This window comes from Rhincodon typus, chromosome 13 (assembly GCF_021869965.1).
Source record: "Rhincodon typus isolate 14 chromosome 13, sRhiTyp1.1, whole genome shotgun sequence".
In the NCBI taxonomy this organism is placed as follows: Eukaryota; Metazoa; Chordata; class Chondrichthyes; order Orectolobiformes; family Rhincodontidae; genus Rhincodon; species Rhincodon typus.
Window position 1 is genome coordinate 21,635,781 of NC_063344.1, and position 16,197 is coordinate 21,651,977.

Sequence of the window (16,197 nt, forward strand, 5' to 3'; positions counted from 1 at the left end):
ATAAATCAAATCAAAAGCATTTTCTTTTGACTATTTGCAACTATTTAGTCAGTTCATGCTTTCATAACTTACAACACCATGTCCAACATTAGATGTGATTCTGGAATTGGACAACATTTGCTGGATAATCCTGAGTGTGCAAAGAATTACAAGGAAAACAATTTAGGATTATTGATCAGGCTCACAGAATGGCATACTTGTGTTTACTGGAAGCTCCATATATGAATACACAGGGCCTTGTACTTTGTAGATAGAAAAATAAGTATATGCACTGCACTTATTTCAACGGGAAAAAACAGACTTTATCACTTCTTTGGGCAATGCATTCACAAAAAAAAGAGTCAAATTGGCTGGTTTCAAATTTAAATTAAGCTTGGCAGTTAACTGTCAGTCACCATTAACTGGTGTATTCATCATGGCAATTCCTCTCCCAATCAGAGTTTATTTGTCAATTGATCATAATGTATAAAGGTTAGTTTCCCCTTACATTGATATTCCTAGGAATTGACTTGATGAGTACAAGATGAAAATCTTCAACAAAATGAACTTTTTTCTGCATAACACGCAAGGTCCATACTGACTAAAACATACTTTCCTAGATGTCTGACTGGCAGATTTCTGTATGCCAGGAATGCTTAATATTAAGCAACGGAGCTAGTATTATCAATGCCAAGATTGCTGAGCTGTGAACTCATGTTGCTATTTAAAACTAGGATGTAAACTTCCTTCTTGTGTATAACAATGATGAGTTGTAATACTCACAATGTAGCAGGGCTCACAGTATGACTTTTTCTCCACAGCATAGAAGGGTTGTCCTCGGAGCTTGTGACCGCATGTCACGCAGGTGAAGCAATCAACATGAAAGACTTGGTCCATTGCAGTGCAACCAGCACCATCTCCAACAACACTCTCCCCACAACGGGTACAGCAGCCTGCAATCAGAGAATCCAAAATAAATCCTGGCCATCAGATGGAGGAAACAAGTGAATAATTAGGGCATTCTATTTGCTATTGCTTGTTGTATATAAGGTACTAAAGTGTTCTGTTCAGGGTAAATGCTGGAGCATTAGTTATACTATGAAGCTGTATTTCTGATGAGATATTAAACTGAGGTCCCCTTTGCCCTCTGCACAACTCAGAGAAATGGAAAATTAGACAATCTCCACCACGTCTTGGTCAATACATTAACATTTATCCCTCAAAGTACATTGGTAAAACAAATTATCTGCTTGCTGTCTAATTGTTGTTTGTGCGAGCTTGATCCGTGAAGATTATGCAGGATGAGGATTGTGGTTCTTGTAGGTGAATCAGCTCATTCCCAGGATCTGTGCAGGAGTTCCTCGGGATAGTGTCCTAGGCCCAACCATCCTCAGCTGCTTCATCATTGACTTTCCCTCCATTATAAGGTCAGAGTGGGAATGTTCAGGAATGATTACACAATATTCAGCAATATTTATGATTCCTCAGACACCGAAACAGTTCATGTATGCACGTAACATAATCAGGTAATATCCAAGTTTGGGCAAACAAGTGGCAAGTTATGTTTATGCCTCAATTGCTGGGCAATCACCATCTCCAAACAGAGTGAATCTAACCATCGTTGCTTTATGTCCAATGGCATTAGCATTGGCATTATCATCACTGAACTACACACTAGGGTTACCATTGGCCAGAAACTGTGCTGCACTAGGCGTATGAAAATTGTGGCTACAAAAACAGGTCAGAGGCTGGGAACAGTATGGTTACCAACTCACATCCTGACTCCCCAAAGCCCATCGCCATCTACAAGGCACAAATCAGGAGTGTGATGGAATATTTACCACTTGCCTGGATGAGTGCAGCTCCAAAAACACGCAGGACGCTTGACACCATCCAGGAGAGAGCAACCTACCTGACTGGCACCAGATCCACCATCTTTAATATGTACTCCCTTCACCACCAGCTCACAATGGCAACAGCATGTACCAGCTACAAGATACATTGCAGTAACACACTGAGGCTCCCTAGCACCTGGCCACTACCATCTAGAAGGACAGGATGGCAGATATGTAGCAACACCAAGATAAGCAAATTCCCCTCCAAGCCATTCACCATCCAGACTCAGAAATATATCTCCGTTCCTTCTGTGTCATTGGGTCAAAATTCTGGTACTCCCTCCCCAATTGTATTGTGGGTCCCTGTGGTTCAAAGTCAGCTCACCAGGACCTTCTCCCAGGCAATTAGGGATGGGCAATATATACTGATTATGCAATTCCATTTGAAAGAGTATGTGGTCTGAGCTTTAACAAAGTTCTTTTAGTGAACTCCTTTGCAAGTTGCTGCTGCAAATGAAATATTTCTTAATCTTCACTTAAACAATTTGCTATCAGGAAGAACCCTTTATAATCTTGAACACATCAATCATATTGCCTCCTAAGCTTCTCAACTCTGGTGAGAAATAGCAAAACCGCACCTTTTCCAGTTAAATAAAGGCAAAATACTGTGAATGCTTGACATAGAAACAGAAAATGCTGGAGAAACTCACCAGGTCTGTAAGAATCCATGGAGATAAAAACAGAGTTAATATTTTGAGTCCAGTATGACTCTTTTTCAGAATTGAAGGGGCCTGGAAAACTGAGTTCATGCTCTGGAGTTGCTGACTAAACATTGAGTCCTGAAGTTTGTGGAAAATGAATTGTGTTTCTCTAGTATGATATTCTTACTGTTCTATTATTTGCACAAACAATACCTTACTCTGTACTCTCTTCCTCCTCTCACTAGAATAGGTCCTCCAGTTGTCTGGTTTCTGCTCTCTGGACCCCTCCATCTTTTAATGAACGTTTCCAAGTCATGTTCCTGGTTCCACATTATAGGACAAATATAATACACTGCAGAGAGTGCAGAAGAGTTTTGCAAAAATGGCTCCAGGGGTGAGAAATTTCAGTCACAAAGATGAATTGACGAAGTTACGGCTGTTCGCCCTGGAGAGGAGGAGGCCAAGAAAATGTTTTCAAAATCATGAACAAGCTAGATAGAATGGACAGGGAGAAGCTTCCTATTCATAAAAGGGTCAAGAGCCAGCAGACACAGATTTAAAGTGATTTGCAAAAGAAGCAAGTGTGAGGTGAGAATAACACATTTTTCACTCAGCAAGTAGTTTGGGTATAGAATGCACAGCCTGGAAGTGTGTTGGAGGCAGATTCAATTGAAGCATTCAGGAGGGCATCAGATGATTATTTGAGTAGAAATAGTGCTCAGAGGTATAGAGAAAAGCACCATAATTAAGAAGATTAGGGCATAATCGGTGTGTTCAAGATTACAAAGGGTTCTTTCTAATTGCAAAATGGTTTGAAAAGGAAAGAAGGCCAGCAGGAGGTATATATACTTATTTGAAACGTTGGAGAAAATGGCCTCTTTCTGTGCCCTAGCAGTTCTGTAATTGCTCCTTTAAAAATCTTCTCAAAACATTACATCTTTGACAAATCTGCCCTCCATCCCACTAATTTATCATTGGCTCTGTATATGCTGCACTCTTTCTGTGAATGTGCCAAAATGTTCTTTATGTAACAGAAGCTCCTTAAAGCAAATTCTTGAACTCAATAACAAAACTGAGGACTAACTTAGATGCTGGGCACTTCCTTGGTTTTATGGTCTCTTCCTCAGGACTCCTTTCATGCCTCTGACCTGATCTTCTTGCAGACAACCCATAATAACCTGTGTATGCTTCCAGCAGGGTGCCCAATACTTTGCACTATTCGTACTTTATTTTTTTTTCACTCAACTATTTTCCCACCAACATTTTTGAGGTCACCATTGAACCAGATGTTTAACTGAATCTGCCACATCATGACCCTGACCACAAGAGCAGGTAAGAAGCTGAACATACTGTATCCTGTGTATTCTCTCCTGGCCGTTCAAAGATTCTCCATTCTCTACGGGGATCTGACCTTGAATCTGATGCAACAGCAATCAAGAAGCTTGATACCATCTAGGCCCATTCAGTTTGTTCGATGCCTTATTCACTCTAGTCAATATCCACTCCTTCTACAGTCTACACATAGTGGTATAGCAGGCTGTACCATCTGCAGCAGGTACTGCAAGATAACGGTGCAATATTTGGATGAATTCTTTTTGCCTATAAGGAATGTGATAATGTGTGTTAATATGTATGGATTCTCTTTGATTTTGTATTTGTCTGTTTGTAACTCTGCATTCTTTCTTCTTATGTGTTTCCTTGTTGTCTATGCACATATTTATATTTACCCCTACCCTTAACTTTTCCCTTAACTCTTTTTTTCATCCATATTTTCTCATTTGTATCTGGTTCAATCATTGATTTCAGTTAAATTGTTTTGTGTTCTTTATTGCTGATTCATTATTGTCCATTTAATTTTCCCAGTTCTATTTTGAAACCTTAAAACCAGCTTTTCTCCAATCTATTACCATGCTTTATAATTATGTGTTTCCCAAATAATATCTTAAATAATATTACATTGCGGCCATTATTGTCTAAATACTCCCCTACTTTTGCTTCTTTTATCTACTCAGACTCATTCCACACAACCACGTTGAGTACCAATTCCTCTGTTGTGGAACTTTTTATATGTTCAGCTAGAAAGAAGCTCTGTACATAGTATTGAAAACTTAATCCCTTATTCCCTATACTTAGCTTTTCTGGCCAATTCATTGTGGGTCACTAAAGTCCCCTATGATTGTTGTTTTATTTTCTTTTACTAACTTCCTTAGTTTGTTTGCATATTTCTTCTATCTCCTTTTCACTATGAGGTGATCCATAGAGTACACATAGAGTGATCGTTCGTTATCTTTTATCTCTGTCCATACGGTTTCTCAGTTTAGAAAGCTCCAACTGACTTGCACCCATACCTACAACATGCCTGGAGGTTAATTCAAGATGTCCATAACTCTTTGCATTCAAAAGTGCTCCATGATTTCATCCCCAGAGAGTGGATGTAAACAATCCTCTTTGTTCTGGACTTCTCTCTTGATGCACTTAACTGAATCAATTCCGATTTTAAATACTTCAATTAGATCACTTGTCAAGATTGAAACTCAAGGAAAATACCAAGTCTATGTGGCCTTTCATCATAATTTAATGTTTTTAGCCCTGATATCATTCCAGTGAATGTTCACTTACTCTTAGTTGGGTCAGTCAACAACTCTGAATGGCTTAAGCATAACTCTCTCACTTTCAAATTCCAGCTACCCCTTATATGGGAGGTAAAACAATTATTTATTCTTCCCTACATTATCTTAAATACACTGCTTGTAGGGTCATACAGCATGAAACAGACCTTTTGGCCCAACTTGTCCATGCTGACCAGGTATCCCAAACTGAACTAGTCCCATTTGGCTCATATCCCTATTTTCAGATATTCATTTTCAGATTCATTTCCTATCCATTTACCTGTTCAAATGTCTTTAAAATGCTGTAATTGTAATCACCTCTACTATTTCTGCTGGCAGCTCGTTCCATGTACCACCCACTGTGTGAAAAAGTTGCCCCGCAGGTCTCTTTTAAATATTTTCCTCTCACTTTAAATCTATGTCCTGTAATTTTACAGTCCCCCTGGCTGGGGAAAAGACCTCAGCTATTCACCTTATCCATGCCCCTCATGATTTTAACAACCTCTATAAGGTCACCCTTCAGCTTCCTACGCTTCAGGGAAAAAAAGCCCCAGTATATCCAATCTCTCCTTATAGTTCAAACCCTCCAATAAATCCTTTTTGCACCCTTTCCAGTTTAATAACATCCTTCCTATAGCAATGTTGGAAGAGTGATGAAAGAAGTCTGAAAAGAAACTTTAGGATGAGAATTAGATTGTTAAAGAGGAAACTACTGAAGACTATGGAGAAAGGGAGGAGTATGGAACTACCAGGATTGCTCTTAAAAGCACCAACATAGCTCAGCCACACGGCCTCCTTCTGTGTTGTACAAATGTAAGATTTAAAAATGGAACAAAGCCAGGTTATTTCAGCCACTTGGAGATGGTGCTGTTCTCCAATAATGTAAACAGACAAACATTTAAAGCTCTCCCTGGAAACGCAGGGGCTCTGCCAAACCTAGGAAGAGTCTTGCTATTCTTGAAAAAATACTCGTAACACAGAAATTGTAGCATTTGGAATGTTATGAGCTAAACAACGGTTCAGCATATCCGACTACCACATCCCCAGTGTACAGGCAGAGTGCTGTAATCTGTGGGGGTTGATCGATGCTGCCAGAGCAAAATGTTCATTTTGTCTCAACAGAACAAATTGTTCAATATCAACACACGGATGTTTGGAGGGAGCGCTGTCGTTCCCACTGGTTCCATCTCACTGTGCTAAGGCTGTGAATAGGTTTCCAAATTGCAGACTGAGTAGAAAAGTAACATTTCAGATCAATTATATGGAACTGTCCAACTGTTCATTCCTTCAGTGTCAATTAAGCAGTGACCATGAGCAAATAACTTGTGAATCTACTCTCACCCAGTGACACTACATTGGCTACCAATCAGTACTGCTGACAATTATGTTAGCTTGTGGGACCAGGTACAGGAAATCTTTAACCATTGGAACCTGAGTTTGATTCCAGACTCTGCCTGGAGGGGAAAGTATCCTGTCCCTCCTTTGCTTTACATGTCAGATCTGGAGGGCTCTAATGAAATATCACTGACCTGAAACATAACTGTTCCTCTCTCCATCAATATCACCAGAGTTATTAAGCATTTCTGGCATTTTCTGATTTTCTTTAGGACCGAGTTGAGGAGAAATTTCTGCAGACAGAGAGTGGTGAGCTTGTGGAATTCTCTGCCACAGAAAGCAATTGAGTCCAAACATTGCCTGATTTCAAGAAGGATGGTAATATAGCACTTGGAGCTAAAGGGATCAAAGGACATCTGGGAAAAGCAAGAATAGGCTATTGAGTTGGATGATTAGCCATAACCATAACGAATGGCAGAGCAGGCTCGATGACCTGAATGGCCTACCCTTGTTTCTATGTTTCAGACTGCCAGACTCTGCAGTATTCATTTAAGAAAATGCAGGGATAATGTGCAGAAACTATCAACGTACACATTAGAGATTTGGGTAGGTCACGTAGCCCCTCTTCGTGCAATGCCATACAACAAGATTATGGCTGACCTGATTACTCCACAGTCCAACATACCCCCAACAAACTTCCATCCCTTTGCTTATCAAGAACTTGTCAAAGTCTACCTTAAAAATATTCAAAGGGTCTGGTTTCACCACCTTCTCAGGAACAGACTTCCAAAATTCATGATCCTCTGTGTGAAAAAAAAAACTCTCCTTATCTCTGCCTTAAATGGCCAGCCAAAGATTGCTAAACTGTGACTAAACCATCAACCCCACCCCCCACACATTGTAGATTTCCCCCAAGTGGAAACATCCTCTTGTGATGAAATCCTCTGGTTAATAACAATTCTTTTTGCACTGAAAAACCCAGTCATTTATGGCTAGTAACATTATGGGATCGACAGCTCTGAATTTGCTAGTTGGCACTATTCACTTGTGCCCAGCATTTGAGGAGGAGCTTATTGTAAGATGCTCAATAGATCACTAAAGAGATTTCAGTCTCACTTAAGAGCAATTTGAAAGACTACAGACACTGAATTGTAAGACAGATAGAGAGTGCACTCCATGTTAAAAGTGCTGATATTTCACTGCATTACAGGGAAGATAACTGAACATCCACTGAAGCTCTGTGTAGGGGATGGTGAGGTAAATCCCAAGAGAATTTGGTTATGACTGTACTGTTGGAACTCGGGCCAAGTTCTAGCAGTTATTAGGCAGCTCGATGTTGTAGTCAGGGCTAAGGAAAAGTCCTGGATGTGCGGTGGCTCTCAAGAAGCACGATGCTGTTAATAGCTCAGTATAACAGAGTGGGAATTGAAAAGCCCATTTTCAGCATTTGCTTGATGTAACTGAGCAAACTTGGTGCTCAGGCAGAAGATAAGCTTGGTGAAGAAAGCAATCAGTGAGAAGCTAGAGAGGTGCTGGTGAACATGTGCTGGACTGTAGGCTTCTGTGTCCAAGGGAGTGCTGACCCAGAAGAGGAGGGCGATCTACCAGAGCTGGAGCAACCCCTGAGACAGTCTGTGATGGGCAGCTCTTCAGAGGGGCTTTCAAGGCCAGATCAGTAGAAGCGATGAATTCTAATTCTTTGTGAGGCTTAATGCGATTTAATTACCCACCGTTTTACTACTGCCTTTTGAGGGGGTGGGGAGGTGGTGTTGCAGAAATACTGTGGGTGGGATCCATCTTGGTTGAATTTGATATTTGATGTGTGCCACAGGATTTTGATCAAAGTCCACTGCACATGGTAGATTGTGTTGATTAATGCTCTAAATTGTATAAGAAAGTTTATTGTAGTTTGTTCAAAATAATGGAATGTTGGGACTTTCTTCTCTTAGTAATTGCCCTGGATCTCACAACTTATCAGATAGACAGCTACCAGCTCCTAACCACATCGTAACATTATTTGGTAATCTTTATAGAATCACTGCAGTGTGGAAGCAGACCATTCAATGCATCGAGTGCACACTAACCCTCTGAAGAACATTCTACCCCAGACCCACCTCCCTATCCTATCCCTGTAACCCTGCACTTCCCATGTAATCCACCTAACTTGCACATCCTGGACACTAGGGGTAATTTAGCATGGCCAATCGATCTAACCTGCACATCTCTGGACTGTGGGAGGAAACCGGAGCACCCAGAGGAAATCCTCGCATACATGGGGAGAATGTTCAAACTCCACACACACAGTTGCCTGAGGCTGGAATTGAACCAGGGTCCCTGGAGCTGCGAGACAGCAGTGCTGACCACTGAGCCACCGTCCCGCCCCTTGTCCGGGTTCCAGCCAGTTAAGTTTCCTCAGCATCTCATGTTTCAATCAAGTTGACTCTTACTCTTTTAAACTCCATTGGATACATGCTGAACTTGTGCAATGTTTCCTCATAACACATGCCCCCCATTCCAGGTAATAGTCTGCTAAACCTTCTTGGAACCACCTCGTTTTACAGCCTTCCTTAAATAAGTTGACCATTACTGTGCTCAGTACTCCGAAACGTTAACTCTGATTTTTTCTTCACAGATGCTGCCAGACCTGCTGAACTTTTCCAGCAACTTCTGTTTTTGTTCCTGATTTACACCATCTATGGTTCTTTCGGTTTTTATATCTTTTAAAACCTTAGGATGAAGTTCATCAGGATCCAAGGTCTTATAAGTCCGCAGCTCCAACAATTTGCTCAGTATCATGTCTCTGGTATTGTAACTTTTTGAGTTTCTCCCTCCTTTCCAGTTTCTAATTTTTTTATTTCTGGAGTATTACATGGACCAACTAGTCTTGGAACCCCTCTTTTCTCCTTCAAACTAAATTTCAATCATATTACGATCACCGCTTCCCAAGTTTCATCCCTTGCCCCTACTTTTTGGTTTAAAATCCTCTCTACGAGCCTAGTTATCTTCTATAGTGAAAAACGTGCAAAATATCTGTTTAATTCATCTGCTATCCACTTATCTTTGATTATTAATTCACTTTCTGCAGGAGAATGCCCACTTTATTTTTTTTTAAGAAAAGCTCTTGTTAGCTCTATCAACGAGATTGTTGGTCTAACATAAGTTGGTGGGTAAGGCTTTGGAATTCTTGGTTGGGGAGAAAAAGTGAACAGGGACTTGGGGAGGTTTAAGACAGTTAACAAGAGTCAGCACAAATTTTTAAAAGGTGTTTCACAAATTGAACTGAATGTCTTGATGAAGTTACAGAGAATGTTGAATGCGGTGGAAGATGTCTATGTGGGTTTCACAAAAGTGTTTGACAAGGTACCGCATAAAACACTTGGTTAACAAAATTGAGGCTTATGAAATGTTTGGACCAAGGTTCGATAAAGAAATTGGCATCGGGACACAAAGCAGTGAGTCATATTTTATGGTTGTTTTTCGAACTGGAGGTGGGGGGTTTCACTGTGATGCTTCCCAAGGGTCCGTCCTAGACCACTATATTTTTTCAATACATAAATGACCTCAATCTTGGAATATAGGGTAAAATTTAGTGGCAAAAAGTGAAAAAGAATACCAATGAACTGCCACAGAACAGAGATAGATTAACAGAATAGGCAGACAAGTGGTAGCCAGAATTTAATACTGAGTAATATGAGGTGATGCATTTTAGCAGAAGGGACAAGGATACACAATACAGACCTATTGACAGAGTTCTGAAGTTTGTTTTGGGACAGAGGGACCAGGGGTTCATATCCATCAATCTTTACAGATGGCAGGGCATATTGAATGAATGAGATCTTAGATTTCATAAACAGTGGAAATGGACCAGAATTTCATGCCTGAGTTGAGAGTGTTGAGAGGGAGAAACCTTGATGTTGACCTTTAAAAATGGCTGTCCACACTTCTCATTTTCAGTGGGCTGGATTGGGAGTCAGGACAAGTGACCTGGGAAGAAACAAAGAGGTTGCTAATTTCCTGAGGCAGATTGGGTGGAAAGTCTGCCGGGGAACTCTGACACAGTGATCAAAGTTTAAACGTAAAGATAAAAAATAAAACATCCCTCCTCCTCTCAATGCCTCACTCCTTATGCCCAATGCCTGCATCAACCCTAATGCCTGCTCATTCTCCCTATGGTATCTTGTGCCCATCTATCCATTTTCCATGATCCTTCTTGCCCTCACTGTGTCTCTCTTCCGTGCATCTCTACAGTCTGTATGCCATCTACGTGTGAACTAATATTCCACCACCCTTTGCCCTTCTGTCTCTAAGATTATAAAAGAGGGGATCAGAAATAGACCATTTGGAGCATCAAGTCCACTTCATCATTGAATGAGACCATAGCTGATCTCACCTGATCTCCAACATGGGTAAACCAGGAGGCACGCTGACAGAGAGTAAAGTGGTGTTTTGACTGATGATACCATGATGTGAACTGTGGGATTTATATTGACAATTTTTAATTTCAATTGTTGTGAGTTTGAGTTTCTGGTTTATGAGTTATTAGCTAGTAGCCATAGTGATTTCTTTTAAAATCCAGTTGTTGAGGCCTGGCTCTACCATGAATGGATTTTAGTTTATTTTAGATTGTTTTGTGACCCAGTGTTGCAAATAATAGGGACTCAAGGTTTATTAGTGAGTTCTGAAATTTGTCTTTTTCTTAAGCTCAAGGGAAATGTCCATTGTTAGAGAAAGATCCATTTAATTTCACTTTTCACTTTGAGAAGGACACACTTGTGAAGTCCTTGGAATAAAATGGCTACATTGAAAAATGTTCCTGAGAAGGACAGGATTAGTTTTAAGATAGTTAAGGATCTAGATAAGACTGGCCTTGGTTAAAGTGCTCAGTTTGAGCTCTGCCAGGGACACGCAGCTCCTGACCTTAATAAAGCCTTGGTTTAAACATGGACAAAAAGCCGAATGTTAGAGTTTGGAGAGAATGATTGTTGTTGATGTCAAGGTGTATTTGACTGAATGTGTCTTGAAGGAGTCCTAGCAAAACTGGAATCAATGGAAACTAGGGGAAATCTGCTGATTGGAGTTATATCCAGCACAAAGGAAGGCGATTATGGGTGTTGGAGGAGCGTGGTCTTCCGGTCTTGTGAACCTGAGGTTAAGCCTGGCACAGTCTGGAGTCAAGGCCCAGTGCGGACTGGAGGCTGGGTGCCAACTTTTTTTTCTCTATTTTATAAGTTATTCCTAAAATCTGCAATGCTGAACTTCTTACTTCTCTATTTTTCTAAGAACTGGAACTGAAGGAGCTGGACCTAGGGACTTTTATATCTGAAATAGTGACATAAGTGGCAATGTGTACATTTTTCACTGTACTCATTTGAGTACGTGACAATAAAGCTAATTCTAATTCTAATTATTTTAGTCTGCGGATATCACTGCAGGAGTTCCTCACAATAGAGTCCAAGGTCCAACCACCTTCAGCAGCTTCATCAATAACCTTCCTTCCATTAGAAGGTCAGAAGTGGGAATGCTCACTGATATCTGCATAATAGACAATGCCATTTGTGACTCCTCAGACCAAAACAGCCCATGTTCAAATGAAGCAAAACCCGAACAATATCCAGGCTTGCGATGATAAGTGACAAGTTACATTCACACCACACAAGCGACAGTTATTGCCCACCCCCAACAAGAGAGAATCCGATCATCTCCCATTGAAGTTCAGTGATATTACCATGACTGAATTCCCCCATTAACAACGTTCTGGGGGTTGCCACTGACCAGAAACTGAAGACAAGCCATTTAAATACTGTGGCTACAACAGCAGGTTGGGAATTCTGCAGCCAGCAACTCACCTCCAGTCTCCCAAATCCTGTCCACTATCCACAAAAATCTCAAGTCAGCCACTTGCCTAGATGCATGCAACTCAGAAACTTTCAAGAAGCCACATGCCATCCAAAACAAAGCAGCTCACTGAATGACATCCCACTCACCATCTTCAACATTCATTCCCTTCCCATTCAGAGGGGCTTTCAAGGCCAGATCAGTAGAAGCGATGAATTCTAATTCTTTGTGAGGCTTAATGAGATTTAATTACCCACCGTTTTACTACTGCCTTTTGAGGGGGTGGGGAGGTGGTGTTGCAGAAATACCGTGGGTGGGATTGAGAGACAATGCTAGCAATGTGCACCATTTACAACAGCCTGCCTAGTGTGGGTAGCTGTGATTTTTGGCTGTACAGACTTGATGGGCTGAAAGGCCTCCTCTGCACTTTACGATTCTATGCACTGCAACAATTCAGCACAGCTCCTCCAATAGTACCTTTCAAACCCATGACTACAAACTTTTAGAAGGACTAGGCCAGAAGATATATGGGAACACCACCACCTGCACGATTCCTTCCAGGCCACACCTTATCCAGACTTGGAAAAGTATCACTGTGCCTTCACTGTCACTGAGCTAAATTCCTGGAATTCCCTTCTGAACAGCATTCTGGGGACATTCTATGTCATGTGGACAGCAATAATTCAAAAAGGCAGCTCACCACTTTTCTAGGACATTAGGGATTTGCAATAAGTCTAGCGAAGGACACATCCAATGAATGAATAAAAATTGCAGTGAACAGACAGAAAGGGATAGATCTTTATCGGAAATTCATTTGAATTTGGATCAGGTAAAACTTTTATTCAGTACTTTACCGAAGTAATCATCTGATGGTGGGTTCTCCATATCGTACAGCATCCTCTTGGTCAAACGTTCAAGCTCATCCTCTGGTCTCACGCCTGCAGCACTCACTGCGGGAGCTGGAGTGGAAACCGGGGCAGGAACTGGAGCAGGAGCTGGAGACTGGTAGACATTCTAAAAAAAAGGAAAAATGTTTTCAAGGGTATCAACTCAGTTTCGAATTAATTTCTGAAAATACAATTTCTTCTTAGACCCTCTCTGGGAATTCCTGAAGTTTTCCAATGCATTTGGCTTGTGGTTTCACTATAGTTCTAACCTCTGCTGGCACTTTCCTGTGCTGTGATGTTTGGGATTTCTCCTGTTCATCAGCTGGGGAATTACCCCCCTTATATCAAAATGTCTTATATTTTTGCAGCATTTATGATGTTATAGTGTCCTAAAAGCCTTTGTCTTATTTATTTACGGGATATGGGCATCATCGCCTATCCCCAGTTACCCTTCAACTGTTTAGCTGTCTCAGCCATTCCAGAGTCAACCACATTGCAGTGGGTCTGGAGACACATGTAGGCCAGACAAGGTAAGGACAGCAGATTTCCAACAAGGGTTTACATGGTCACTATTAGGCTAGCTTTTAATTCCAAACTTTTTCCTAAAAACAAACTTCATCACCGCTGCAGTGGGATGCAACACCTATGTCTCCAGAACATCAGCCTGGGTCTCTGCATTGTGAGTACAATGACATTACCATCACACCACTACCTCATGGCAACAAATTTGCAGCCAGGAAAGTATTTGTGAAGCGTGCTAACTGTTATAATGTGGAAAGCACACCACCAAGTTGCACACAGCAAGAGCCCATTAATTGCAATATAGAAACATAGAAGCTAGGAGCAGGAGTGCGCTATTCGGCCCTTTGATGGCAAGAATTAATTCAAAACTCTATTGCCTGTATCCTAGCTCTTACAAAACCTCATTTCCCCATCTCACTCTGCAATCCTTAATGTTTCCTTAGCTGTAACCTTTTTGTCTAAGTGGCCGCTCCCCTGTCTTGGTTCTAACTTTCCACAGCCCGTGTTTCTCCAACGTTGGCCTCTTTAGTACCCCTGGTTGCAGTTTCTCCACCAGTGGTGGCCGTACTTTCAGCTGCCTGGGTCCTAGGGTCTGGAACTGCCCGCTACCTCACCAGCTTGGGCCTCCCTTCTGAAAAATCATTATACAAAACCTACCTCTTTGACTAAAAGAGGTCTCTGGTCTCAGTTATCTCCCTTGGGTCGGTGTCCTGTTTACAGGATGATGTCTGTGAAAAGCACCTTGGCATGTCTCTGTCTATCAACAACAGACCAGAACTTCAGGGGAGTAGTGCCAGGGACAGAGCAGGAAAGAATTGCACAGTTGGGGAGGCAAGAAGTTTGGGAACTTGGTGCCTCACTGGAGTCGTGAGGGATGCCATCACAGTGAGAGAACTGATGGGGTTAATGGTGAATCAGAAACGTTAGAAATGAAAACCAGCTGAGCAGGGGTTTAACAGAGGAGGCCAGCCAAAGCTGTAAATATTATCCCAGCAGCAGAGACCCTGAAATATCTGACTAGGACTGTTCCTGGCTGAATGCCCACAGACAGATCTCCCCAAAGCTGCTTGTTAAAGGGGCCGTTATATTTTATTAAAAGAAACATACATTTCATGACCCAGCTCATGTCACTCACAACTTCATCAAAAAAGTCTTTTTTTAAAAATGTGAATCAGGATTTGAATTCTTTGGAAGCTCCAGGACAACACGGTTAAAGATCCAAGTCCAAGTACAAGGTCTGCAGAATAAGGCACAGGGGACAGATCGCAAAGGACAAAGTGTGGAGGGAGTGTGAGGGTGGGAGAGAGTGTGGGGGTGAGAGTGTGGGGGGAGAGTGCAGGGGAGAGAGTGCAGGGACAAGAGTCCAGGTTAAGAACGTAAGATTGTGAGAGTGCAGGGGACAGAGAGTTCAGGTGGAAAGAGTGCGAGGGGAGAATGTGCAGTTTTGTGATTGTGGAGGGAGAGATAATGGGAGGGGACAGGCCGGACAAGTGATTATGGGGGGAGAGAGAGCACGGGACAAGAGAGTGTGATGGAGAGAGTATTAGGGGAGAGAATGCAAAGAGAAAGAGCGTGGGAGGAGGGTATGGGAGAATGGTTACAGGGGAGCCAAAATGTGGAAGGACAGTATACGAGAATGTATACAGGGGAGAGAAAGTATGGAAGGAGGATACTGGAGAATGTGTACAAAGGACAGAGAGCATGAGAGGACGGTACAGGAGAATGTGTACAGGGGTGAGTGAGTGTGGGAGGAGAGTACAGGAGAATGTACAGGGGAAAGTGAGTGCGGGAGGAGGATACAGGAGAATATACAGGGGAGAGTGAGTGTGGGAGGAGGGTACAGGAGAATGTACAGGGGAGAGTGAGTGTGGGAGGAGGGTACAGGAGAATATACAGGGGACAGTGAGTGTGGGAGGAGGGTACAGGAGAATGTGTACAGTGGAAAGTGTGGGAGGACGGTATGGGAGAATGTGTACAGGGGAGAGATAGTATAGCGGAGAGAGTAAGGAAAGTCACCATAGTCCCAAAAGCCATAGCTTGCTCTCTCATTAAAGAGATGACTGGTGATGGTTTAACCTGAGGGTGACCACACCTTAGATAAGGGGAGAGTTTCAGAAAGACCTGCATGGTGCCCTCAGCTGGTGCAAGAACTGAACCCACTCAGCAAACCAGCTGAGCAAACAACTGAACTAAGTGACCCTGAGTGGGAGAGAACGTGAGGGTGGGGCTGGGGTTGTTGGGGACTATGAGAGAGTACAGAGTTCATTAGAATAGACCCTCTGATAGTGTGGCACTCCCTCAGTATAGACCCTCTGACAGTGTGGCACTCCCTCAGTATAGACCCTCTGACAGTGCAGCACCTCCTCAGTGCTGGCCCTCCGTCAGTACTGACCCTCTGACAGTACAGAACTCCCTCAGTACTAACCCTCCGAAAGTGCAGCATTCCCTCAGTACTGACCCTCTGACAGTGCAGCACTCCCTCAGTATTGATCCT

The 16,197-nt window shown here is 42.2% G+C and overlaps 1 protein-coding gene and 1 long non-coding RNA gene across 6 annotated transcripts in view; one reads left to right on the plus strand and one right to left on the minus strand.

Moving 5' to 3' along the window:
* LOC109915896 overlaps window positions 1-908 on the plus strand; it is a 57,999-nt gene extending 57,091 nt beyond the window's left edge. For all 3 annotated transcript variants that reach the window (XR_007263579.1, XR_007263578.1, XR_007263577.1), the window contains exon 5: window positions 801-908. This is a non-coding gene — a long non-coding RNA (uncharacterized LOC109915896). The remainder of the gene's footprint in view (window positions 1-800) is intronic.
* LOC109915894 (lipoma-preferred partner homolog) overlaps window positions 1-16,197 on the minus strand; it is a 344,491-nt gene that overhangs the window by 44,411 nt on the left and 283,883 nt on the right. For all 3 annotated transcript variants that reach the window (XM_048604817.1, XM_048604816.1, XM_048604818.1), the window contains 2 exons: window positions 13,149-13,308; window positions 763-932 (listed from right to left, as the gene is read on the minus strand). In XM_048604817.1, coding sequence (XP_048460774.1) covers window positions 763-932; window positions 13,149-13,308 — 330 coding nt within the window. The remainder of the gene's footprint in view (window positions 1-762; window positions 933-13,148; window positions 13,309-16,197) is intronic.